The sequence below is a fragment of the Poecilia reticulata genome, chromosome 23, assembly GCF_904066995.2.
Source record: "Poecilia reticulata chromosome 23, P_reticulata-male-v2, whole genome shotgun sequence".
NCBI classification, from domain to species: Eukaryota; Metazoa; Chordata; class Actinopteri; order Cyprinodontiformes; family Poeciliidae; genus Poecilia; species Poecilia reticulata.
In genome coordinates this window covers 16,620,859-16,648,651 of record NC_088852.1, presented here as the reverse complement: position 1 = coordinate 16,648,651, position 27,793 = coordinate 16,620,859, and the positions used below count along the sequence as shown (strand labels likewise).

Sequence of the window (27,793 nt, the reverse complement as noted above, 5' to 3'; positions counted from 1 at the left end):
TCACTCAGACTTCAGCATTCCAACTATTAGGTGCATCCCTGGTATGTCACACCTGAAACTAATAGTTGGATTGCCTCATCAGAATGCAAAAGTTTTAGTTTTTATGACCTAATTATTTAAGTCTGTGCATATAGATCTAAAAATCGCAAGAGACCGACCCTGCAGAGTTGAGACCGACCCTAACTCTGCAGGGGTCGACCGCAGAGTTGGGCCCCTGCGGTGGATGCCATAATAACGAGAAGTAAATATTTTGTTGTTTATTAAATCCAGTTAATTTCAAAAATACATGACAGTCTAGAAAGCATAAACAACAAATATATCAAAATAATTGCCAACTTTCTGATATTTCATGAATGTTTAGGTCTAGTAATAGATAAGAATATGTACAGGGTCACAACAAATTAAAGTGTTCTAAAGAGTGCATCCCACTGATACATTACAACAAAGTAGTTTTGAGGCATCACGTAAGATTAAGGCTACAAGAGTGAAACTGCATGCCTACTAAAGCACACCATTGATATTAGTGATTTGATTGAAAAGAATAAAAATACTGAAATCAAAAAAGACATTAAACATTATAAAATATACATCGATTAAGCACTGTGCTGGCCATAGAGGAGGCCTAAGGCACAAGGGAGCTGTTGAGTCACTGCAGTACTGACTGCTATTGGAGACCCTTCCTTACCCACTGCATCACCATCCACTATGACTCTTTGAAGATATTTGGATGATATGTGAGTTTTGACAACATTTCATTTCACTTTAGGAATTTAATTTGGCACTGACAATTTAAAGGGCCAGTGATTTTTTTGTTTTGCTTCAAATTTCAATCATGTTGTTTGCCTTCATCTTTCTCCACACACACTTGAACTCACGTGTTTAGCGCACATTAATAACAAAGCCAGACCAAAATAGAAGTTTATTTCTCTTAAATTGTGGTGAAACAAGACAGTGGAGGTGTCATGCTGTGGGGAAGCTCTCAACTGCTGTTTTTATGCAAGAGTTACATTTCATGCACGCTGTACCTGCAGGTCAGTGAGATAACAGTTTACTTCCTTTTGTGCAATGCAATAAATTTGATGTGAATAACATGAGAGTTGAGAAAATTATTTTGTTCCCTTCATAAAAACCTAACAACAAAAAAATCCATGAAGTTTATTTATTAGAGGGGGTCCAAATCAAATTCTGCTCAGGGCCCCATATGATCTTGGGCTGTCTCTGGCTGGCCAGATGGATTAGCAGCATCAAAGTTTCTTTTATATCGCTAAAGTCACACGGATTGAGATCCTATGTTTGAACATTGCATAAAACCATCTACTATTTGTCACTCACATAAACAATCAAACTTAACATTTTTTCCTATAAGAAGATAATGCAGTTCTAATGGGTAGTTATGGTTTTGATTTGTGTACTTTGGAGTGACTGGGGTAAGAAGAGACATTTTTCATGTTTAGCTAATACATCAAGGCATATATATTAGCTTTAACCTATATATTTACATATATTTAAAGATGTTATGCATCCCTTAAAATAATCGGATCTAGTGTAAAATATTTAGATATTATAGAATTAATTTTTTTTAAAGTTCTCATGACTCAACTTACCCTGTGTGTGAGGTAAAACAAGCATAGGTGCAGGATAAGTTAGGCTGTAGTTGTTGTACACAATTCAATGGATACAATAGATAACGTGCTGTTTAGTAGAAAGAAAGAAAGAAAGAAAGAAAGAAAGAAAGAAAGAAAGAAAGAAAGAAAGAAAGAAAGAAAGAAAGAAAGAAAGAAAGAAAGAAAGAAAGAAAAGAAAACAGAATGCTTTCAAGCGTGCTTGGAAAGTGAACATTAAAATTTGGAGCAAAAAAAGGCACTAGAACTGAATCCTTTTTTCAAATTCGTGGTTTGATGGTAGCATCTCAACCAGCAGTTGAAATGCTACCCCAAAGCTAGCATTTGAACTTGATCTGAAATTGTCTTTGATTTATGACTTCATATTGTTGCTCAAATGATGTAAAAATCTAAATTAAAAATATTTGCTTTGGTCTAAACACAATTTTTATGAAACTTATGATAGACTAAATTCACTTTCAGGTGGGAAAAACTGTTTTTATCCCGCTTATTAAGGCGTTAGCGCCGACGCTACGGCTCCACCCTGGAGTGATTAGAGTAATTTTAACGTCGGCAGGTAAAGGGAAATAAAGGTGTAGTCACTTCTTCATGACGTTCTTACAGTCATAAACTTCATTAAAGAATGCCTTCCTCATATTTGGTCACATGATCAATGGTTTTTTTTTTTTTTTAAAGTTTCCTAGAAACAACTGATGACTCAACTTACCATTTGGCTCAAATTATTCCAGTCTCCTCTAATCCTTTTGGAGATTTAACATCCAGCAGAATATGTTGAATAAATCTTAGCTAAAGATAAAATATTTACAGGGAATCTGCCCTCTTTGTTTAAATAAAGTGACAAGATGGCAGATTCCAGGCTTCAACACAGCATTTCACAAACATGAGGGTGATATCACAGTGGCTACATTCATTTTTAAATACAGGCTGCTCGTTCTTCCTTCCTCTTTTTTTGTAGTTCCTCTGAAAAACTCTGTACAAATTTTACAACACGGAGGGGTTGTTCATTCGCTCCATCTCCTCTGTTTCCTGAGGGGGACTCTGTCTTTTTCTCCTACGGAAGAAAAACAAAAAGGGACTTTTTGTCAGCACAAATCTTTGAGCTCTCTGTTTAATAGCAGTGCTTATTTTCCAGCTTACCTTCGATATAGTACAAAGATGATGCCACTCATGGAAACCAATAGGATCACCACAGATAAACTGACGCCAATTGCTTTGGCGTCTGTTGCTAACAGGAAACAGAGAGAGAAACAAACATACTCAGCTAAAATACTTGTTCTATCAACCTTATTGTTATAGTGGAAAAATTATCATGTTGATTTTTGCAAAGTAATGGATTCTGAATTATAGACTTTTTTGACATTAAATGACATTTATTGAAACCATAATGTTGTTCTGCCCCCTGATAAAGATGTGGAACAAGCCTTAAAATAAACTGCAGCACCATAAAGTTGCACTCAATTTTTCAGAAATCGTCAAATGCATTTGAGTACATTTATTCTTTGTGAAGAAAAGTTTCTTTTTTTTTGAGTTGATCAAAGTTTGTGGGAACTTCTGTTGAGCAATCTCCAGCCTTTTGTTTCCAATAATGAACAACAATGACCTAGCATTAAGTGTTATGTCACACACAGGCCACCCAGCTGGATTAGAGCTCATCCTGCCACCACACATGGCTGGCTGTTAGGTAATCAGACAAGATGCAGCAACCAAGTCTCCACAACAATTAGATGCTTCTCTATAGGCCAGATGGTTGCTCTCTCACCCACCCTTGACTTCCCGGGAGGGGCGAGTGGCTCTTCGTCTCAAGCCAAGCGAGCAGAGACAAGTTTTGAGGGTGAGGAGAACGGGTTGAGAAAGCACAGTGAGTATTTGAGAGAGAGCAGAAGTTTTGAGTTCAGTAATTACAAGTTTTGAGAAGACAGACATGAAGTCCAGCTTTCAAACTGAAAATGCAAGCACAAGTATTAAAAGTTTTGTACACAAAAGACATGAAGCCCTGCCACTTGGTTCATTAGAATGTAGAAATCCTATTAGATCTTAACTCGGTCATTCCACGCTGATGTAGGCGTCTCCAGTTTGTACTTTGCACAGATGTTTCTGTGCAGTATAGCAGCTACTTCAGTTCCTTCTCCATTGTTAAGTCTCCCTCTAGCCGATTAATGTCTGGTTTGGTTCTAGCCAAATTGAGGAACATGTGTGCACAAATTGTCTTTCTCAATTTGGGCAGCCTTTAAAAAAGAAAATGGTGGTTTGCAAGTACCACTTTCATTCATCCAATGATGTCACGCTACAGGCCAGTCAACAAATGCAGTCTGCTGCCAATCAAACCACCGGCTTGTAATCATGCCTGAGTCGGTCCCAAAACACTGGGAAGATCCACACAGGATCTGCAAATGCTAACAAATCTGGTCTGAATCGATTAAATCCATGTCTTACCTGGTATGGTTCTCTGCTTCTATTGCTCTGGTGCTCAAAGTCTGCTCATGTCTTCAGTCCAACCCTCTCCAGCCATTGGTAGGATTTGCTGATATTGGCCACTTAAGTTGTCTGTTGGAGGTACGGTCCAGTTCCATGAAGGGGTTTATCCTCCCATGATGGTTCCTTCACCTCCTTCTCTTCCATTTTCTATTGTCCGAGTACTTCATCCCTTGGCGCCATCATCCTGATGGTACTCTGGGAGCTTGGATATTTAATCTCTGATGCTCATGAGACTTCTGTGTGCTTACAGCTTGTGGATACTGGATCTGGGGTGGAATCCACCATGAATGGTAAGAAGCTTGTGTGCTTGATCAATTTATTACCCTAGCAGGGTATCTGATTAGACACAGCTGTCAACTTCCCAGACCTTCTTCTTGTCATTGAGCAGAATTCCCAGAACTCACCTTACTCATTGCAGGTATTCCAACGCTTTATTTTCCTCAACATTTACTATTCTTCTTTCTGGAGGTGCAATTCCCTCTCTGTGGATTATCTGACCCTCATTTTAGTCACCATGTGGCCACATTTCTCCAGCCCAAATGGTATTCTGATGTCCCTGCTGTATACTGGTGGTGTGAACCAGTGAATCAATGTCTCTCTCACTCTTAGCATACAGCTCAACTCAGTCCATGTAGAAGAGGTTGGCCTACTTCTAAGTTGGTATCCATAGCCAGTCTTGCTGATTATTTAGCTGAGGGGGTTCAGACCTATGTACACCACCAGTTGGCGACAGACCTTCTCCTTGGTATTTCCCACATTTGATGGAGATATGGACAAATGAGCCAGATTAATTTATTTTAAGACCGTTTACACATCTTTACCACAGGTGTCAATAACTGTAGCCAGCATCAAGCCAGATTTTTCCAGAAAGTCGGGATATAGAATTACCTGTGTAGGTTTCTGTGTGGGTTTCTTTTATAGAGCTGTTTTCGATGCTATGGTTACTTGGTGAGTATGTGGAGTTCTGAGTTTCATAGGAAACCACTGTGGTTGTGTTTTCAGTTCCTACACACAAAAAGATTATTTTGCCACATTAATTATAAAAAAATGTCACATCTGAAAATAAAAGAAACCTCAATGAAACCAGTATATTCTTTCATGCAAAGTTGTATTCTAAACCTACACATCTTTGTCAGGACTCAGAATTCATATTTTTAATAAACTTCTAATGTAAGTTGTACGACAGCATTTAAAGCTATTCCTTAGGGTTTGGCACTCTAGTAACTCAGACCTTCTCAGGTGCAAAGTTCTAACAAAATTACTCTAAAAAAGGAAACCAAAATCTTAAATACTGTAGATATGTGATTATGGCATGACAACCTAACTAACCAGAAGTTAAGAACTAATACCAACCAAAGAGCGTCTCTTTAAATGTACATAACAGGATAACTACTGAGAAAACACTCATACTGAGATGACAAGACTTTAATTTTGTCGGCTTTTTAATACTTAAACAGTCAGACGCGTCATTATCTAATACAGCTTGGAATGAAACATTGACAGTGTATTAGGGCCCCAATGCAGGTGTTGGCCCGTATTGGTCAAGAAACATCAGATCAGGTTTTATAAAGATTGGGGATCGACCAGCAAACTACAATCGGTGCCCCCTAATGACAAACTGTTTTATTGTAGGTGTTTGTGTCTTATAGTTCATGTTTTCATTTAGAATAATAAAAAAATTACACAATATTTTTATAGTGCTTTTTTGGTCACTTAAAGACGTTTATGTACCTGTGCAGCTCTTTGGTCCCTTTAGGTGCGCCACAAATAATGATTGATTGATTGATTGATTGATTGATTGATTGATTGATTGATTGATTGATTGATTGATTGATTGATTGATTGATTGATTGATTGATTGATTGATTGATTGATTGATTGATTGGACAAAAGCAGCTGTCGATGATAGGATTCCCTGTTTCTTACCTGATGTACTTTGCTCCATATTAGCTGAGCTTGTAGTTTCAGTAGTGGTTCTTCCAGTCGGATGGCTGGTGGTAGTTCCTGCAAAATAGAAAAAGAAGTAACCATCTGTTATTTTTTTAGCAATACCAACTCTCTTCCAGCTGTCATTTAAGTATTTCTGTTTGCTTCTTTTAACGGGAGGGGCAACAGTAAAAAAATTTTGCAAAAACAAATCGCAATGAGACCTGGCGCATGTTCAGATGATGGTTTTACTCATTCATTAACTTTTTACAACCAGTTGCGTAATTTCTAAGAATTTGATGAGTCGGACACATTGTGGCTGAGTATTCCCCCTTCTCAGTCCCATTTGAGGGCTTCTAGTATGAACGGGATGCTTCAAATCACACCACAGATTTTCTCTGCAAATGCTCCCAGACTGATGGATGTCGATGGCTTTGCTTCTCAAATGTTTTGGAACTTTCAGATCAGGGCTGCTGTCATGTCTTGGTGTTGTTGGGGACTCAGATACAGAGACGATACGGGAGGAGCAAAGTGGAGAAACACAGTAAAACGAGCGGACCGGATCAGGAAATCTACCTAAATGAAAGATAACAGAGGGTCTGAGAAGGAGTAACTGAACTGAGGTGTATTTATACCGGGGACGATGATTAGAGGATGACATGGGTGAGTGAATGAGCGGATAGGAAACAACTATTGAAGACCAAGAAATTGAGGCACTGAGGTAAAAGTAACACTAATAACCCAAAACACAGGAGTAAAATTAAATATGAGTCGGAAGCAAAATTAAAAAAGGGAAACACAAAGTCAATTCGACTATGACAATTTTAAGGCTGTCTCATCAGACTGGTTCTTGTTCTGTGATGTTTTTGATACTACAGGTTTATCAGTAATGATGCCTGGAGGAAAATGAATCAAAAACACCAAAAACCGGTTCTCTTACCCTAACGTCATGACTTGACAAGGGGAGTAATTATGTTTCCACATAGGGCCAGGCTGGAGGGGGTAGCTTTTTCTTCCCCATAACCAATGAAAAAGTCAGTTGAAATTGAATTTACACATTTACTCATCTCTTCTTTAATTTACATTTGTTAGACTTATATTTAAGTCTAACAAACAGAAAAAACAAAAAACTAGAAAAAGTCTGTAAAGGGAAAAATGCTTTTTTTTTTGCTGGCACCTGACACTGGTTATATTAGTTGGAGTAAATGTAGATTTAACTGACCCAGTTAAAGAACACGCAAGTTTGTACACAGTTAATGGAAATTCATAGTTATGTTTTCCACTTCCTCAGTTTTAGAAGATGCTAAACTTCATCATTCACAGCAATTCAAGCTAATACGCACTGCTAAAATGGAACCAGACTTCACCACATTATAAAGATTTCATCAGAACAACTCCATCAGACTAACTGAACCCAGATCAGTCAAAAAAATTGTTTCATTTTAATTTAATCAAGAGGAGTTCAGGAAAACACATCAAAGGTACAGAGAAAAGAAACAAAACTTGTTAAGGTTAGAGCTTCAAGCTGAAATTACAACATTTAGAATCTTTATTTATTGTAGCCCACATCCTAACATGTTTCAGCCTGTCGCCTAAAAACATGTAGTACTGCCCCCTAACAAATATGTTTATGCACATACTCGAATCACATATCGATAAAAGTACTACTGCAGAACACGTGCTGGCACGAAAACATAACCTAACGTTTCATTTTCTTTAGCAGGCCTGTGTCTTGTGTCTGCTGCTTTATCAAAACAAGCAGCAGCAAAAAGTTACAACACTCACCACAATTGAAAATTTTTTTAAACTTTTGACTTAATTAAGTTCAATTCAATTCAAAAATACTTTTTACCAAAGGGAAATTAAATGTTGTTGTTACTAATGTAACCATGCCTACAAATACTGTTACAGTCTAAAACTTATTTCATATGTTAATTTCAAGAATGAAATTTAGGCGGATATAAACTCGAGAACTGGAGAAGTAAAGCCTGACCAATCTTAATCCTACACTGGCTGTAAAGCGTTTGGTTTACAGAACTATTTAAAAAACCTACTTTATGTTTACAGTTATGAAATAGCAATCTGATTAAGTATAAACTACAGGGATACGGGTTTAGAGGTTGATACATAAACAAAATGTATTTGTAAAGCAATCCGCCTTGGATTCGCAGCAAAAACCAAAAATAATATTCATGTTCTTTCAATGGTACACATTGATCCTACGCCTTTGGTGGCGCAGTTGTGAAACTTGAACCATCTGAAACAGAATAATTTAATAGTTCATCCATCAACTTCAGAGCTTATCAGTTAATACAGCAGGTCATAAAAATAATGAAAAAAAAATCAAGAGGAAGAAAAAACAAGATAAAACCCAATCACTAAATTTCACTGTATGCAGAAGATACGCAACTATTCCTACAAAATGTCCAAATTCAACACAGTTTTCACATTATTATTATTATTATTATTATTATTATTATTATTATTATTATTATTATTATTATACAGTTTTTTGACTTGAGTAACTTATCAACTATTGAATGATGTCATGTTTTATTAAACTAATTTAACAGCAATCTAAATTTGCAAACCTAAACAAAATATGAAAAACACAACCCATTCATATTTAGGTAAAAGTCTAAATGCAACTTCCCAACTTCAGAGCTCCTTTAAGTTTTCTGAATCAAAGATTCAGAACTCCATACTTCCAGACTAAAACTTCCAGATTTTTCCATCAGCATTCAGAACATCTGAGTACAAAACACAAAAACTTGTTTCGTTTAATTTCTTTTTCTATGGTCTCATCTCATGAAACAACACAAGGTCAAGTTGGCTTCTGATTCAGCAGCGTGGTGAAGAACTCTTCCACTGATGTTTTGGTCAGCTATACAAACACAGATCAGCCCTTTTTCAAATTCTACAACACACTTTTCCAATTCAGATTCTTTAAAAGACTTTGAGAAAAATAGGAAGTTCAGCAAATTGTTGTTCAACCAGGTCTTGTTTAAGAACCGCAGATCCAGCCTAAGAAACTGCAATAAGAGGAACAGAGGGTTTAACAGCTCTGAAACAACTCTGAGTATACCTTTTCCTGGACGTATTCAGTTCTCTTTCAAGAAACTTTCTATTTTCTAATAATATCCAAACTTGGAAAACAATCGCTCAGCTTCTTCAATCTTTTCGACCCTGTTCCAACACACCTTTTACCCTTTGGTATCAACGTACTGCGTAATTCAAGCTGGTGCAGGCAACAGAATGATGAACATTCTTCAGTGACAGATAACATGAAAGACTAAAAGTGTGAGGGAGCAATACATCAATATCAATATGTTAAACTGCCTTGGTAGCATAGTGCATCTACATTTAGCAAACAGGGAATCTGTAACACTTGTTGCAATGCACTTATATTTAAAATATATTTCAATAAGTCTTTAAATTTTAACTAAAATCAAATAAAGCTGCATTTTTTTTCTGATGTTAAACAACAGAAAAAAAAAAAGTTTAATACCTGGAATGTGTGAAGTCGAGTCTGGATGAGCTGGAACAAGAAAAGCGTGTTTATTAATTTCAAGGTCAAAAGGGGGTTTCTGTTAAACATTTATTAGCAGTTAACATCATACCTGTAGAAGATACGTTTTTTAACGTTTTCATTCAGCATGAATTTTGATCATGTGAAGCAAACACCTAGTCTAAGAGGGTCCTAGACAAAGGCCGGCTAACGGGGTCCAATCCCAGAAACGTCACTGTGGTTTATGCTCCCAGTTTTCTAACGAATCTTTAAAACAGTAAATCAACAACTTGATGCCATCTGCTCTGTTTCTTTAAATAGATCACTTTTTAAACTAATTTGCATAATGAACTAAAGTTAATACACTGTTAACGAGGATCAATTGAAATGTATGCTTGATGTCTTTCAGCTAAATGCATTCTTGCTTATGTCTAAACATATTATTACATAAAGCGTGAATTAAATGTCTTGTCCTTAAAACAAGACAATAAGTGCATATGTATATATATTTTTTTTCCTTTTTTTCCTATTATGGTCTATAATATGCATTATTTTATGTGGCTCAAAATAAAGCAATTACTAATTGCAATGACTTCTTTTGTAAAAAGTCAATTCACAACATTAAGATTTGTTGTGAATTGGTGCTATAGAAATAAAAAATAATTCCAACTGAATTACCATGTTTGCATATTCACAAAGCAATCAGCTATTACTTAAGCAGGAAAAGTAGGTAAAAAGAAAGTGGTGCGCCCCCTATAATGTTCCTGTGTGAAACATACAGAAAAGACACATGTCAAATGTTCCTACAGAGAATAGCTGCTAGATCTGACACTAGAGTAAAAAGCAACAATATTAAGTGAACGTTATTTTATTTCTTTACAGTCACTCTTTACATGTTTCATACTCGGTGCATGTTTCGCATAGGATGATAATTTATGGCGTACCACCTCCAACCGCCACTGTCTATGTAACTCCTCTATAATTTTGTGTAAATAACTGCCGAAGGCAAATGTGACGACACTTTAAAGGTTCATAAAGTAGCATTTGGATGAACTAGAAAATGCATCATCTGTTTAAAAATAATAGAACTTCACTGGTCTTGACCTGTTTCCTGGACAAGCTGTTATCTTTTGGGAGCGACTCATTTGTATTTATAATAATTAAGGAGCTGTGTTTGGCAGGTAAGACGTTAGAATAGGCTTAGAATAAGCAGCTACCCATGCATAATTATGCATGGGAAAAATAAGATACTCCTGATAAGGAGAAGCATTCAGTTTTTATGCTCCACTAATCTGGAACAAACTTCCAGAAAACTGCAGAACTGTCAAAACACTGAGTTCCTTTAAATGAAGGGTGAAAACCCGCCTGCTTAGAGCTGCCTTTGAATCATGATAACTGGAACATTTCTCAATGTATATCTGCTTGATGATTTTGATGGTGGCATTTGACAAAATGTAATGTCTCATAATTGGTTGTTGAAATATGTTCTTATGCTGTAAAGCACGTTGAACTTACTTGTTGCTGAAATATGCTAAACAAATAAACTTGACTTGATAAACCTCAAATAATGCACAGATATGACAAAAAACATTATAATACCATCTAATTATTTGTATTTCATGCAGAAAAGCAACATGTGTTCCTGCTGCAGCATACATTTCACCGTGAATGTTTTTCCTAACCAGAAATGTGTCTAAAAAGCAAAATCATTCTTTGATGTATGGATGGGAAAAGTTGGAGTTCTTTCAGCTGTTGGTGTTGTAGTTGACAGAAAATGGTGTAATTGCAACAGAAAGAGCGCAACTCTCATCGCAGTCGGATCTCTTACTATCAGCAGGGAATGTTTTAAATTCCTGCTCACAGTGTGTGTAAAACTCCTGTTAGCAGAAGTTATTCCAATATGTCAGAAATGCTGATACAAGCCTTTGGAACGATCCTCAAAAGTCTTGAACCGTGACTGATAAACACTCTGCTGTGTTAACTGGTTTCTCTGGGTCAGTGTTTATTTCCAGCTCAGACTAGCAGCTGGTCCTGTCATGGTTTACAGGCTGAGTGAGAGTTTTGTGTTCCTTTCATTTCACTTCTTAAAGTTTTTATTGGTTCCATATTGGCTTTTGCTTACCTTACACAACTTTGCTTAACATCATTTGGATTTAATTTCTTGTTGCTTTTTTCTCAGCCGTTTTGGTTTCTACAACGGCGTCGCAGATGGAACAAAAAGGAGCACATTTCCGCTGAAACCTCTGAAATTTTGAGACTTATCTCAGAAATATTGCAGAAAAAACTTAGGTGTTCATTTTTTTTCTGATATGGTCAGAAATTTTCTTGGAAAAAAAATGGACATTATTGAGTTTCAAAACTCAAAATTTTTAAGCTTTCGAAACTCAAACGTTCACGATTTTTCTAGGAAATTTGTGTGATTTCAAAATTTCAGTTTTCTCTCTCAATTTTTTGACTTTTCAAACTCAGACACTTCCAAGTTGTTGTTGTTTTCTATCTACAAAGGCACTTAAATCCTCCTGTGTGCTTCCCATGCACAGGATGATTTAGACCCAATTACTTCCCATCCACTTGGCTTCCAACAAATCCTTGTATTAGACTGTAATTTTACTTCATTTTGAGGCATGTAAAACATTGCTCTCATGTCGTCTTCAGTTCTGATATGTCAGCAGTTGTAACAACCCAAGAAGCTGCAGGCCAGAATCTCTTCCCACCAGTTCCATGTGTAGACATGCATGTGCTGCGTTCCCTGGGATTCAGAGTAGTTTCTCCAGTTTCACCCTTCAAAAATGGTTTCTCAGCTTACACGTGCCACCTCACAACAAAACTCTGATTTAGTATTCCTGGATAGGAGGGCACCAACCCATAAAACATGTCCTAGTTGAGTTTCTATTTCTGAAACTCTCCGAAACCCAACGCCTCACGACGGTAACTTGATAAAGTTTCATTGTTAAACGTTGGAAGAGAAAGAAAAAGCTCTTACGTATACACTCCAGTGGAACTTTGGTAGTGGTCCACTGCAAATGATTACTGCACTTGATGAGATTTGATGTTCCGGCCCTCCTCACGTAACCAGGAATGCACGTGTAGCGATATCTGTAGCTAACATTGAAGCAGTTTCCCGCTTCTGGTTGCAAAGTAAAATTTCTTCTGGGAATTTCTGGACATGCACAGTGGCCTGGAAGAGAAATACAGACATGGAAAATAACATGAAGGCTAATGTCACGCCATGGCTTGATTTTCACATCCTCTTTCTCCAGGAAGGATAAAATGTAACTCGGTGCTCTTTTCAGTTCCGGTTTCACACGTCAGAATGTAAAAGTCATTCAGGTCTCAAGCCAGTTCTACAGTTATTGAAATCTACCCCAAATGCTGTTCATTCATAGATCATTAAGATAATGTGAGTACCTCTATGGGAGCCATTTTGATAGTTTGTGGCTCTGGAGCTTACATGAACACCAAGAAGAAAAGATATCAGCAATGATGCTGGAGAAGCAGTAGTAACAGTTTAACAATCTGGAAAGAGCTATAAGAGCGAGGAGTGGGGGCCCAATGGTGAAAGAAATGACAAAACAACAAAAGAGCTGCACCTTAAACCCGGCAAACTTCAGTTAGTTTGTTAAAAGTTAGAGTTCAAGACAGCACAGCTAGAAAAAAATAACCAACAAGTAGCATGGAAGACCACAGAATGTAAAACTCCTATTAAAAAAAACAACAACAAAAAACTACATCTCAAACTGGACAGGTGACAGTTAGCATGTCGAATGCTAAAGTCCATGACCAGATGGTTGATACACGTATCACATTTTTGGAAGGGATGCGAAGAGAAATGATTCAGATTTACAGAGTTGTGTCTGAATGAAACAGCTTTAACAAGCTGAGACCAGACGCTGAGATGTTCACACCAACTACTAGGTGTGGTGGGCGGATGAGAGTGAGGATTTAGGTTTACTTACTAAGTTAAGATTTTTTTCCTATTGTCAGATTTAGCAATGTTGAGAACAAAAAAACAAAATAAATACAAAAAACCTCAGAACCTTTAGCACGTTAGCATGCCACATGTCGAAGTCGCAGTAGAACAATTAGTTTTTAAGAAAGCCTGGTTTTCACAAAGCCATGTTTGGTGAAAACATAGCAGCTAAATGGGCATGTCATTAAGTTAACCACCAGCATATTTTACATTTTACTGTGATGTTATCTGATCTGTCTGACAGCTCAAATTAGGCTATTCATCAGAAATGAAAATATGAAATGAACTTTATAATTAAATTAAGGTTGACCAAAATTCTGTAACAACAGAGATTGATGACTGTAGACAGAAAACGGTTACTTTGAAGTTACGGTTGCCGCATGTGCTTCTAAAATCAACGCTTTACACAACTGACTTCGTTAGAAAAAGACAGCTGACAATGCTGTGGATTGTTTTCTGCAAACAAGCTTACATTACGTAACTTTAGAGCTTAACAGAAAGAAGAAAAAACAAACCATTACATCCTGAAACATAAAATTGAAGAACTTTACAACCGTGACTGTAAGGTTATCAGTGGCAGCTTTAGATATTGGGAAACGCCCAGGGCATCGTTAGCAGGGAGCCAATGAGCGCCAGTTGAAACAACAACACTTTTCACCCTCTCAGTTGGATTTTTTTGCACGTACAGTCAGGGATTGTCTCCAGTTCTGTTGAGGTTTTTCAGAGTTTTGACGTGTTGCTGGGCACCGTCAGTCAACCTGAGGCCAGATGGGGTGGACATAAGGTCACCTTCCACGTCCTGTCTGTCTCGGTGCCACTTCAGGCAAGGTGCAACCGGGACATTTGGGGAAATTACAGCTTGGCAAACTGATTTACATTAACTTATTTATTGTCTAATAATTCTAATATCTAAGACAATCTGAACTAGAGTGCACCAATATGACAGTTTGCACCGATATCAATATCCGATCTTGATTTTGCTTTTATAGCTCATATTCTGTATGTTATATATGTTTCCCTGTACTCTTTTGACACTGTTGCATAAAATATAATGTTTGTTTTAAGGCTGAAACAAACATTGTTTATTAATATCAGTCAATACCGATGTTAAAGCAGATTTATCATGTATTGACCTCAATAGTTAATGATGATTTGGTCCAGTAGATCAGAAAAGGATGGATCATACGCTAAATTGCCTTCAGCACAAGTAAACCGCAAAGAGGAAGTAGCTTATTCCTCAGATAAACAGAACACTAATAAAGCAATATGTTTTCTTAATACATTTCTAGATTTAGTGATTCATAGATGTTCCAAAAAACCCCTTAAAAATGCTGTCTTTTTTCTATAAAATATAATTTCATATAACATTTTGGATCAAATTCTAGTCATATCAGAATATTTTGTTTGCTGCAAAACCTTAAAATTAGTCAATTTACACATTCAAACCTGTTTAATAACCAAATACATTTGTTATTAGCTTAATTTAGTTGTTTTTTTCTTTTCAAAAACACTGTTGCACGTAAAGAACTTGCTGTGCTTTTTGTTTTGTAATTTTACACTGACGCTTGAAACCACTGCTCCACCTCGTATAGAGAAAGTAAATAACAAAACAATATTTAACCACGGAAAAAAAAAACAACAAAAAAAAAAACAAACAAAACAAATGTATTTCAAAAATAGCCTGGATTTAACCGTAGGCATAGATGTCAGTGTAAATATAGACGAGATCGTTGTGTCCCTACCGACGCTGGAGAGCCGCGTCGTTCCGAGAAGACACACCATCAGGACGCAGACAGAAGTGGGGAATCGGTCTGGATCCATCTGCCAGCGCGGTGCGGTTCTACAGCATGTTCCCCGTGGAAGCCGTCACCCGGTAAGACCATCGTCAGGGAGGGATCTCCTGCCACCACCGCGGGGCTCGCTGCTGTCACGCTTTCACTTTCACACTCATCGACTTTCAGTTACGCATCGTCAATAAAGTCGGAGCGCACTTCTGGCTTGATTTGATCGACGCCATATTTGTAGTTTTTTTGTTGTTTTCGGAAAAGTGCAAGTGCAAGTTTAGGATGTAACTCAATGAATAATCAAACAGTCATTATTATTTTAGTGATTTAATTGCAAAATTGAAACTAGTGTATAACATAGATTCATGACACACATGCAATAAGAATCATTTCAAACATTTCATTTCGGTTAGTTTTGCTTTTCTTTTTCTTTTTCTTTTTTATGGTCATGTTTTGGTGTACACGGGCGAACGTCACAGTTCCTTTTTAACAGAAAAGAAAGTTGAGTGGAAGGAAAAAGTGTAATTAAAAGAGATGTACAAGCAGAAGCCATAACAACAATCTGTGCTGTAAAAGCCACTGGAGATGTCTCCTGGACATGCACTACAATTATTGCATTTCATGTGTTGAGAAAAAAGAAAGACAGTAATGTAGCTCAGTGGTTCAAAGTCTTACAGTCAGATGAATGTATATCTGATGACGATCAAAGTCCAAGAAGTGAGGCCACATTTCTCATCCCGTGAGAAGTCTCCAGAGTCCGAACGACTATCTTTTTGGTAGGTTATGCCACCTGCTGGTGTTCTCGAGTCAAGTCAGCCACCTTTATTGCAGAATTAAAAAGAAACAGAAACATTTTGCGATAATAATAATAATAATAATAATAATAATAATAATAATAATAATAATAATAATAATAATAATAATAAAAATAATAATAATAATAATAATAATAAGCTTACGTCGACAAATAAAGTAAAAGAAATAAAATAAAAAATAAAGCTATTAAATCCTCCCATCGCTAGGCGGCGCTCAACATTGTTACGTAACTTCTATTTTTGACTTGTTCTTCCGCTGCTTCCGTCTTGCAAGCTACACCGAGGGAAGGAGGTAAAGCAAATGTGCTAAAGCCTTTTATGTCTAATTTAGATATCCGTATGGTTGTATTATAAGAACTTTGAAAACGAATTCTTATAATTATATATTTTTGCCCGTATTTTCTCCAAGAGAATACAAATCAGCAGTGATATTAGCCTTAGCGTATGTTGGCAAACTGTAACAATCATTCAGTCAGCTTTGCTAACATATCAGGCAATTTAAACTGCTGTTGTTTTTGATGTGAGCTAGCTATGCTACCTGCGTGCTAGCTTGGTTCATTAGTTGGTGTTACCGGTGTTTATAACAAAAACCGAAGCCTCTGAGTCTGAATGAAAGCCCAATCCTGTGTGTGTGTGATTGTGTGTTTGCAGGAAGCGGCAGCACCGACCGGGGCAGCATGTCGCTGTACGATGATCTCGGTGTCGGTGCAAGCGACACCAAGACCGAAGGCTGGTCCAAGAACTTCAAGCTGCTCCAGTCTCAGCTGAAAGTGAAGAAAGCGGCCCTGACCCAGGCTAAGGTGGCTCACCATGCTGCCAGGAAGGGTGCAGAGCAGGGACTAGTGCAACAGCTCCGGTGTTTTGTTAACAACTAGGAGAGGCGCATACATTTCCCAGAATGCATGGTTTACAACATGGACACAACTGCTCAAGCAAAAGCAAGATCTGCCTAATCAGAGAACTAAACCTGGGATTTTATATAGACTAGAGACTAAATTTTTACTTTGATAGCTGCTGAAGTCTCAACCTATTAGGATCCGTTATAAAAGCACATATTTGAAAATCAGGTGTGGCCTGATAGTTTAGTTTTAAACCATGTTGGAAATGCGGCCAAATGAATTGTCCAAAAGGTTCTGAAAAGAAATCGCTGATTTTCACAAATAAAAAAAATAGCCGGAACCAGAGATTAAGATAGAAGCATAATTCACAAGTTTACATCTAAAGAAACTGAATAAAATAATAACTAAAACTGAAACGATTAATCGGATTCATTGCGATTTATGGATTACAGAAACTCTTGTCAGCTAATTTTTATTTTCTTATTTAACAAGTAAATTATTTACTCATTTGCATCTTTTAATGTGTTTCTAATATTGTGTAAAAAGGCTTAAATGGTTAAGAAAAAAATCAGCAAGAATGTCTCAAATTTTTTGTCCGACTAATTGTCAGAATAATCGATTACTGAAGTAATCGTTAGCTGCAGCTCTAATAATAACCAGCAACTCTGAGAACCGTCATCATGAGATTGTTACACAACAACAAGGCGTCTTCAGTCAGAGAACCGCTGTGATACAGACTGCTGCAGGAGATCATTCCTGCCCACAGCCATCAGCAGCATTTAACTTCCCTCAGGGATTTAACAACTGGAACTCTGGATTGTGGAGGGCAGGACAAAGTGAAAACTGTCCTGCTCGGTTTCAGTCAAATGTGTAGAAGAATCACGCAAGTCTGAATAGTGTCAAAAATACTAAAATAATTATATGTTTGATAAAGGTTATGTTTGTGTTCCAGACTCAGCGGATGAAGCAGACCACCGTTCTGGCTCCTGTTATCGATCTGAAGAGAGGAGGTTCCAGTGACGACCGGCTCAGCACAGACACTCCTCCACACGCTGCCGTTGGACTCAAGGTCCGTCTCGCGCTCCAGCAGAGTCCCTAGAATGTTTTTTTGTCTTGTTTTGTTTTTTTTAATTGGATCTGGTTTCCTTCAGGATGCGGTTCCCAGCGGATTCTCCTCCGGGGACGTTCTGATCCCGCTGGCAGACGAGTACGACCCCATGTTCCCCAACGACTATGAGAAGGTGATGAAGCGCCACCGGGAAGAGATGCAGCGCAAGAGGGAGCAGGAGCGACAGAAGGAGATCGAAGAGAGGGAAAAGTGAGTGAAGTTTTTTTTTTTTTTTTTTTTTTTACTTTTTAAAACTTTAAAATGTAATCTGAAAGTCTGGAATCCAAATCCTGAAACCTGGTGTGTTTCAGGAGGAGGAAAGAGAGACACGAAGGCGGCGCTCCCAGCGGATTCTCTCGTTTCCCGGCAACAGAAGAAGACTCGGATGAGGAGGAAGAGTACGAGAAAGAGTGGAGGAAACGAAGTGAGTACTTGTTGCCACGGGGATATGTAGTTTATCGACCAATAAGGAGCAAGAAGCTCCCCTTAAAGAGGCACTATTATGTAAAACTAACCTTTTTGAGCTTTAAATCATGTTATAATGTTATTCCCTCATCATGCATGTTAGAGAAATTAGTTCATCTCCATGGCAACCAGCTGGGCAAAACACCTGAGTGGACCTAGCTCTGCAGCCTCTCCTCAGAGTTTCAGTTTCTGAGCGTCAGTGTTGGAGAGCAGCCCTTCCCCTCGAGAACTGCATTCTTGAGACAATTGTGAAGAAAAGTTCATTTCAGACTTTAGGGCAGAATAATGTGTTTAATGCATCAAAAAGATGTCCAAGATAAACATTTGAACTACATTATATTGTGTATGAATTTATCCAATTGGTTTAAATTTAAATGTAATTTTTTTTCATTGAATACATTTTTTGATGATATTCAATTTGCCACATATGAACTGTTTTCTGCCTGATTTTCACATTGCGCCACCAAGTGTCACTGCAGCCTAGACAATGATTACTGAAGTCATCCCGAGTGTTTTTGATGTGAGAACAGGAAGTGACGGGTTGTTTCCATGGTTTCCAGGTATGGGCGGAGCAGCCATTGCCCCTCCTTCGTCGCTCGTGGACAGAGACGGTAAATGTGGCGACTCCTGGCAGCGCCTTCCTGAACCATTCACACCCCTCTGGCTCCTGTTTGTGTCGCTGTGAGCTGTAGAGATACAGAGGAGAGAACGGAGGGGAAGGAGATGGAGAACCATGCAGGGTTTAAAAAACAAAACGATGATTAGTTATGGCCGTTTACAGATGAATTATTGTTATGAGAAATTTGCTCTGGAAGTTGCCGATTTTTAGGAATTTATTTTCAAAGTGTTTGGAAACTAACATTTTCCAAATGTGCTTCATAAGTGATGGACGGCCTGGTGTTGGTCTGTGACCTTCTGTAACATCCCGACAACCAGATTGTTATTGTGAGGTTCAGAGTTCCTGTGCCGTCTGGAAAAGCTTCCATCCACCTTCCAGATCTGGATCAGTATGGAATCAGAATATAAGACTATGAAAAAAACTCTGTACTTCCACACTTTGTGGTCTTCTTCTTCTTCTTCTTCCCCTTTTCTCTAAACCTTCCTACTTTTCTTGTTCCCTCACGTTTTTTCCTTGTATCCTTCATTCTCTTCCTTACTTACTTGTGTCCTTTCTTCTTGGACACAAGAACATGGATTGTTCCTTTTTGTATTTTTTTATTTCGTTCTTTTATTTTACTTTTCTTTCTTTCACCCTTTATTTATTTACTTCTTTTCTTCTTTTTATTTTGCTCTTGGCTGATTCTGGAAGACCTTTTACCAAAACAATGTCATGAACCCTGTAAGAGGCATCATTTTTCAGAGTTTGAACATTTCCCTAATGTAACACGGACAGTTTAATCCATCAAATCAATGCGTTAGAATTTAAATGGTGAATCCTTTAAAATGTGGAAGAGGAGACTTTAAACCAGTTAGAATCCAGCAGAGGGCAGTATTGTCCAGTCCCCGTTTCCAGCAGCAGTGGTTGTGTTCTGTCCTGCAGGCCCGTCTCCGTACGAAGACGAAGGTCGTCCCGGCAGAGGCGCCAAGGCCGCCATCCCTCCTCCCATGTACGAGGACTCGGAGCGGCCGCGCTCGCCGCCCGCCCCCACCAGCTCCTTCCTGGCCAACATGGGGTCAGTCCTCCAGCCTCTTCCTCTCAGTTCGGTAGCTTCAGGATAAGAAGCCCCCATGTGACGAGTGTTCTCCCCCACAGCGGTACGGTGGCCCATAAGATCATGCAGAAGTACGGCTTCAAAGAAGGCCAGGGCCTCGGCAAGCATGAGCAAGGCCTGAGCACGGCGCTGTCTGTGGAGAAGACCAGCAAGAGGGGGGGGAAGATCATCATCGGGGACGCTGCAGAAAAACGTACGTCTCTAATTCACAGTAAAATGTTTCCACTGTTAGCTCGGTGTAGTTTTTATCCATCGGCAGCATGAACGGCTAATTCTGCTTCTCTGTCTCCATTTGCTTCTTGATGTTAAAGTCTTCATCACTGATGCTGTCTTTCACCTTTTAGCTGCCGCAGCGAGTAAGACGGTGTCATTCTGCAGCAGGTGGATGTTTTACAGTGACTCTGTGTGCATGTGTTTTATTTTGTATGCGTGTGTGTGTGTGTGTGTGCTGGTGCGACTGAGCAGCAGGGTCGAGCCAGTCGGGGGCTGCTGATCCTTCCAGCGGAGGCTCTGCAGGTTGGCCTCCATCCTATTGTCCTACTCTTGTGTGTGGAACGCTCTGTCTGGTTTTATGTCTAGCTTTTTTAAAAGTGCGTCTGCATGTGTGTTAGTGCTTCCAGTTCTACTATCATGAACTGATTTTTTTTAATTTTTTTTTTAGAATGTTGTTTTGCTAAATTTTGAAGTTAAATGCAGAACAAGGTTTGTTCTAGTGATGCATGTTTCCTAAAAACCTCTATGAAAACCTCATTCTTATTCTTATTTTGCCCCTTATTTTTCATGTATTTTAGTTTGCTAACCATATTTACACCTTTAATCTATACAGCATGTTATGTTTTGCCATTGTGTCTTTTGTCTTTTTCAAATAGTTTTGTGCCAGATCGTCATGTCTCATGGTAGGTGTGTACTGATTAACCAGCAGGCCGACAACATCCTTAAAAAGACCTCAAATTTATGTACTTAAGTCTTAAATGTCATAAATTCCTTTTTTTTAAGTAAGTGTGCCTGAAATATGTTAATCACAAGTAGACCTGTCGCGACAACAAACTTTGCTAGACGATAAATTGTCTCAAAAACGATTGCGATAAGTGATGTTTTGCGAACGCAGCTCATGTCCCCTTCTAATTTACCATGACAAGACCTGCCCACCGGGCGGCTAACAACAGTAACTCCTCTGTTGCCGTCTTAGCGATTTTGTTGCTAGGAGGCCAGGACGATCAATTAGAAACACTGCTATGCCTTCTTACAGGTTTATCACCAGTCTAATGCATAAATCCTCCTGCTGATCATTCTGACTGGCTTTTCTCATCTGGCGTTGGGGCTAAGAAACAGGAGCTCCTCGCACAGTTTCAAGCAGAATTTATAAAGCTAAGTCAGAAATAGCCTTTGGTGAAGATGAAGCTGTGAGGCCTTCCAGCACATACCGTTCCTACCATTTCAAATCCCTTCATCAGATGCCAGGGTAAAAATCCTGGAGTTCCCCATGGTGGTGTACAACTTATGCTGCTGGGTGAAAGAAAACTGCTACTCTGTTTACTCTATTTTATTGTTCATGGTCATGGATCAGAATCAAAATAATAGACATATTTAAATTCTAATAAAAAAACTGCTTTATTATTTTAGAAACGGTGTAAATAGTATTTTACCTACTTTAAATGTGGCTAACCTCTATCTAATGAACAAAAGCCTCATTCATTCATCTTTCATACGTCTAAAAGCAGATCTGTGAGCTGATTGGACAGCAGACGTCACATGTGTCTGCATGCCATTTTATTCCTTTATTTCTAGTTGCCATAAAACCATTAGTCATGCTTTGAGGCACAACAGTAAAGAGCGTTGTGGTCAGCCGGTCAGTATGATTCGTTCATTGATGAGGAGAAAAGATCAGATTTTTCACTTTGATATCAGCTTCCATTTCCCATTTCTATTCATTTTCTCCTGTAGTTACTATCAGTTAATGTAAAGCAATAAAAAAAAAAGGAAAACTCTTAAAAGACGTATAAACCTGAAACTGGAGAATTGTTCTGAAACCAAGTGAACTTTTGGCGTCTCCCGACAGATCAAATGTTCAGCTCTGTTTAGTGTTTTCATCAGACATTTATCCCTTTCCTGCGTTTCCTGGAACACCAACCGCAGCGCGGCTGAATGACCCAGTCAGTCGTTCCTCAGCCGTGCTGCGAGACAATAAAACCTCTCGTTTTTCCAACCGGCGTATCAGAAAAGTACACCCAACGTCAGCTCGAATAGTTTCACGACCTGAGTAAACATCTTTATCACGTCTGTAAATGTTGTCTTGTTATGCCTTTCTGGCCCATCAGCAGATCCTTCCAAGAAGTCGGAGGCCAATCCCTTGACGGAGATCCTGAAAAACCCGACCAAAGTGGTTCTGCTCAGGGTACGTTTGTGTTTTTCTAGTTTTTTTTTGTTTCCCACAAGATGTACTTTATAAAAAACAAACAAACAAGAAAAAAAGCAGAAACCTAAAATGTGTTGCGATTTCGCAGAACATGGTGGGTCGAGGAGAAGTGGACGAAGACTTGGAGGGGGAGACGAAAGAGGAGTGCGAGAAATATGGCAAAGTGGTGAAATGTGTCATTTTTGAGGTGTGGAGAATAAACCTCGACAAGAGTTCATCCAAAGTGATTTCAAAAATATAAAAGACACTAAACAAGGTTGCTCTCCTTCACAGATCGCCGACGTTCTCGATGATGAAGCCGTCAGGATATTCCTAGAATTTGAGCGGGTGGAGTCGGCCATCAAAGGTCAGGGTTTACCCGCCGTTTTTCTCCTCGTTTGTTTAACCCAAGGCGAACTTTTCTCTTTTTCTTTTTTTTTTTTTACGTAATGGCCTCGCTTTCTTTTCGCCGTTGTGTAACCGCTCCGATAACGGGGGACGATAGTGTGTCCCACTCTTAATTGGGTCGTCCCAGATCGGAATCAAGGTGAGACTCGACTCCCTGCGGTGTTATGTCATGACTCCCTACGGCAGAACCGCGCTTACATCACAGCTCCCAGAAAGCGGGACGCGCTCTCAAAGAACGGGTTACACCGAGAAGATGGGTTGAGATGGGCGGAGAAAAAAAAATCTACTCATTACCCAGGTTCAGTTTGAGTTCAGTTTGTGTTTTTTTATGTAGTTTCTAACAACTTTCATTTTACAAGACGAGCAATTAACAGTATTCCAGTCCAGAGAGTCTAAAGTTTTCACACATGGTGGTCCGGTGGACTCGGCTAGATTTGGGACCAAAACTGTGACGTTTGATCCATTTTCAGCTGCTGTGGTTCCCTTTCACACTGCACTGCGTCAAATAAATCAAACCCTTCAAAAACCTCTGAAGAAAACACTGAGCGCAACTTCCTTCTTCAGGAAATGTAAACAAAAATAGAGTGGCGTCAGATTTTAGGGGTTGCAGGATTCCTCTTCTGTTTCTGGTAAAAGACCACAAGACATTTCTCTCATTAATCTCGAGCGTTTGTTTTGGTTGCATTTACCCAGAGTGCCTTGCGCTGTAGTCCACTTCCTGCTTTTGTAGCGGTCTCCTGTCTGATTGGCGTTCACATTGGAACCACACCAGAGTTCACTTCAACCGAACCGAGACCGAGGTTTTCAGGCAGACCAGAGTTCACCAGTCTCAAAAACTGACACCAGCTCTCGAAATTCAAAATCAAATATGAAAAAAAAAACTCTGTAAATAGGAAACTATTGACTAATTTCTTGTTGGAAATAAGTTTCATCAGACTCCAGGAACTGCTGGAAATCAGAAGTATGAACCTGTCTGCAGTGTTTTATTCTTCTCTCATTTTGATTGGATGGATTAGAAGTGAAAGAAACAAGAGAATCTAACAAGCTTCTTGTTTTGTTCATTTTAGATAACCCTCATATTTCTGTGCTCTGGGTAAACAGTTTCAAATCTTATCAAATGCTTTAATGACTTCAACCCCCTTCTATTTCTGACCTCTCCTAGAGGTCAGAAATAATTCCAGATTCTCATCATCAGTAAACTTATGCCTTTCTTTTTCTTTTTGTAAATTTATTCTGCTTTTTTTTTTTTTTTAAGGAAAATTTGTGTTGCTTTTTTATGTATAAATTTATGGAGCTATTTTTTAAGGTAAATTGAAGTTGCTTTTTTAGTCAATTTATTCAGCTTTTGTCTTAAAGTTAATTTATTCTACTTTTTTAAGGTAAATTTATGCAACTTTATGCCAATTTTTAAGTAAATTTGTGCTGCTATGTTTAGCTGATTTATTCAGCTTTTCTTTTTTAAAAGTAAATTTATTGTGTTTTTTTAAGTATTTTTGGTCTGTCTTTTAAAAGTAAATAAACACCGCTTTAAAAAAAAAGTAAGTTCATGCAAAAAAATTTTTAAAGTAGATTTATGCTGCTTTTTTGTAAAATTAATCAGCTTTTTCCAAAAGTAAATTTGTGGAGCCATTTTTTAAAGTAAATTTTTTCAGCTTTGTTAAAATTAGTTTTAGTCTGCTTTAAGCACATTTCTGCTTCACTGTGTTCTGCTTTTGTGCTTCTAAACAAGTCAGGATGTGACAACATTCAGCGTTAAACTCAGCCTGCTGTCTCACAGGAAGTCTTAGCGTGCGTCCGGTTGTCTTCACGCTGCTGTTGCTATGCAGTGGTGATTCTGCAACAAGCGGTTCTGCTGAATGTCTTTCCAAGTAAATGGACGGGACCCGTTTCTGTGTGTGGACTTTCAGAAATGGCTGCTGTCCTTGTTGAGGGTGTGCCACCCTGTCACTCCTTCTTGCATGACACACGCCGTCACATCCTAGACAACGTGTGTGTTTTGGTAAAAAAAAATAAAACCCTTATTCTGGGAAGAAACAAAGCGGTTCCGTTTTTACCAGATTCTTCGAACGGGTTAAAGTGTGACAAATGGTTTTAAATAGTCCTGCGTTTAAACGATGGGCTTTTAAATAGCAGGGATTATAACAATGAATCCACAGCCACAGAAACTTCCTGGTATTTTAGTGGGATTTTATGTACGCCCACACAAAACTAGTGCAGAATTGGAAGTGGCAGGAAAACAACGCGTGCTTTTCAATATTTTTTGATACAAATGGAAACTGTGTGTTTCCATTTGTATCATGTATCATGCTTTGGGGACATTTTTCTTTAGCATAGACAAGAAATCTGGAGAAAAACTACAAACCACCTCAGACAGGATATTCTGCTTCCATTAGGACATCAACCTTAAACATAAACCCAGCGTTCCACTCGAATTATTTGAATAAAATTAAGTTGTTATAATGCGTTAGAATGGCCTAGTCAAAGTCTGAAACTTAACCTAGCGGAGAATATGTGGTAGGACTTGAAAACTGAACCCAGTCTGAGCTGTTGCTGTGCACAGCTGGTAGGAACCTTTAAAAGTGGGGGCGCGCTGATAAACATGTTCCAATTTCATAAATTGTATGTGATTGGTAATCGGCCGATCTTTTTCATATTGCTATTTTAAAGAATTCATTCTCCGTACACTTATGTACTACATTGTACTGCAGCATTTCATCAAGTCGTAGCAGAATACATTGAGGTTTGTGGTCATGACATGTGAGTACTAAAGCGAGGCCCTGTAGTGATGTAACATTAAACCAGGGCAGAAGTTTAAAGGCATGATGATTCTAAAAAATATTGATGATCCCGTTTGACCTTTGACCTCCTCTTCCTCTGCAGCCGTTGTGGATCTAAATGGACGTTATTTCGGGGGTCGAGTCGTCAAGGCCTGCTTCTACAATCTAGACAAGTTTCGTGTTTTGGATCTCGGGGAGCAGGTGTGATGTCTGCCAGCTGAGCCTGTGAGGCGACAGCAACCTCCCCACCTGTACATATGTTTTTCTTTTATAAACAACAATGTATGTGTAGTAATAATGATTCTGTCATCTCGTGTTTTCTTGTGATTATTAAGTACCTTTATGCCAATACAAAATAAAAGGTGTAAACCAATCTTTTGGGTGTGGATTCCTTCCTCTGTGTTTTCATCCTGTAAGCGCCACGGAGGCCTAGTTTCTGACATAATACTCCTTTCCTGAGTTTTTAGCGTCCCGCTGGGGTCCAGGAGTCCTAACTTAGCGTCGCTAGATTATAGGAAGGGGACTAGGACAGTGAACGCAGCCTCAGCCTCAGCCTCATTCAGAGCTTATGTAAGTGAGCCAGAGAAGACGTCCCACAGGGTTGGATGATGAAACAGAAATGTGAAGGAGGACCCATTTAAAGGATTTCATCTTTTCATTTATATGGCATGGTTCAAAGGTCAAGGAAATATGGGTAACAAGGAAATGATTGCATATGAACACAAAAAGGTACAGTGCCCTTTCTGATTTCTTCATTTTTGCTGTGTCACAACTAAATGTTTGTGATGGTGTTTTTTAAATTGGGCTGGGGGCTGTCTAAATCATCCTTGTGAAAGCAATCCCCCCTGACCTCGTTAAATCATGAACTGAGATTAAAGATATTTAATGTGTTGCAGTTCACTACCAGACTTGTAGAATCCCAAGTTCTCTTAAATAAAACCTTTCTGTGTAGGCTAATATCAGAATTAACTCTTAAGTTTGTGGACATTTTATTTCTTCAAAATATGCAGATGTACAGTGCTTTTATAGATGAGGAAGATGAGGTTGAAATAGTGCAAATATGCATCCCAACGATTAAAAACATGGTTATGTATGAGTTAAGACCTTCTGTGAGAGGCATCATAGATTCCTGGGAACCTGAAGTGATTCATAGTAGACACTCTGTTATTGAGGATAGCAAGAGGAGAGAGAGAGAGTTCTCTCAAGGTCTACCATCGTCTCCCCTGTCTTGAGCAGGTTAAGTAACGTGGTTCTGCACCAATCAATCCTGTCTGCATGTCTGTCTTGGTTGAGACCAATGACAACAGTGTCATCTTCATCTCACAGATTAGTCCACTGACAAGCAGCGGTTTTGTTTAGATAGAAGAGAAGTGGGAAGACGGAAACCCCCCAGGGGTGCACAGACACCCTCATCTTGTACTCCTGGTATGTCAGGAAGCTGGTGATCCAATGGGGCCATGAACTGGTTGAGGTTCTGGTGGAGGATGTCTGGGTTGATGGTGTTGCAGACCAAGCTGAAATTGGCCTTGGTGCACATCCCTGGGTGGTGAAGGTGGAGGAGGATGAAGTGTAGTCCCTAGCTGACTGCATCATCTGCCAACATGTTTGCACACAAAGCAAACTGCAGGGGTCATCCGATATCCTCCAAATTCTCCAGTCGAGTCACTTGAAGCATTTCATGATGTGAGGACGACATACCAGTGATTGCTTAAACCTGGGGAAATGTATTTCTTGGGGACCAGGATGATGATGGAACGCTTAAAGCAAGAGGGTACTTGTTGAAGATCTGAGTAAAGATAGGGCTCAGTGTGTCAACAAAGGTTCTCATGCATGAGGAGGTAACAGTCTTCCGATGGTGAAAGAAACTATTGATGTCTTCCTCTAGTACAGGCAGGGGGTCTAAGGAGAGAAGGAAGGTTGGTGAATGGGGAGCTTTTGTCTCAGAGTGAGGTGTGGACAAGTTGTTGGAAGGTGTGAATGGCTGCCTTT

The 27,793-nt window shown here is 38.8% G+C and overlaps 2 protein-coding genes across 7 annotated transcripts; one reads left to right on the top strand and one right to left on the bottom strand.

The window, feature by feature from the left end:
• Positions 1–242: 242 nt before the first annotated feature.
• On the bottom strand, positions 243–15,381 carry il15ra (interleukin 15 receptor subunit alpha). Of its 4 annotated transcripts, none has more exons than XM_017302877.2 (7): positions 15,244–15,381; positions 12,515–12,709; positions 9,532–9,561; positions 6,024–6,101; positions 4,986–5,102; positions 2,760–2,847; positions 243–2,673 (listed from the first exon to the last, which is right to left on the bottom strand). In XM_017302877.2, the coding sequence occupies exons 1-7, from the start codon at positions 15,320–15,322 to the stop codon at positions 2,604–2,606; spliced, it is 657 nt and encodes a 218-aa protein (XP_017158366.2). In that variant the 5' UTR covers positions 15,323–15,381; the 3' UTR covers positions 243–2,603. The 4 variants fall into 4 exon arrangements, with proteins under 4 accessions (XP_017158366.2, XP_017158367.2, XP_081460044.1 ...); XM_017302878.2 differs by having other exon boundaries at positions 2,760–2,844; XM_081603918.1 differs by lacking the exon at positions 4,986–5,102.
• On the top strand, positions 15,270–26,177 carry rbm17 (RNA binding motif protein 17). 3 transcript variants are annotated; one of them, XM_008401445.3, is made up of 13 exons: positions 15,270–15,374; positions 16,752–16,900; positions 17,892–18,008; positions 18,091–18,257; positions 18,359–18,471; positions 19,073–19,123; positions 20,053–20,185; positions 20,266–20,417; positions 20,690–20,740; positions 22,543–22,619; positions 22,729–22,827; positions 22,914–22,986; positions 25,908–26,177. In XM_008401445.3, the coding sequence occupies exons 2-13, from the start codon at positions 16,778–16,780 to the stop codon at positions 26,009–26,011; spliced, it is 1,260 nt and encodes a 419-aa protein (XP_008399667.1). In that variant the 5' UTR covers positions 15,270–15,374; positions 16,752–16,777; the 3' UTR covers positions 26,012–26,177. The 3 variants fall into 3 exon arrangements, with proteins under 3 accessions (XP_008399667.1, XP_081460043.1, XP_008399666.1); XM_008401444.2 differs by lacking the exon at positions 15,270–15,374 and adding an exon at positions 16,295–16,392; XM_081603917.1 differs by lacking the exons at positions 15,270–15,374; positions 20,690–20,740 and adding an exon at positions 16,294–16,392.
• Positions 26,178–27,793: the final 1,616 nt, after the last annotated feature.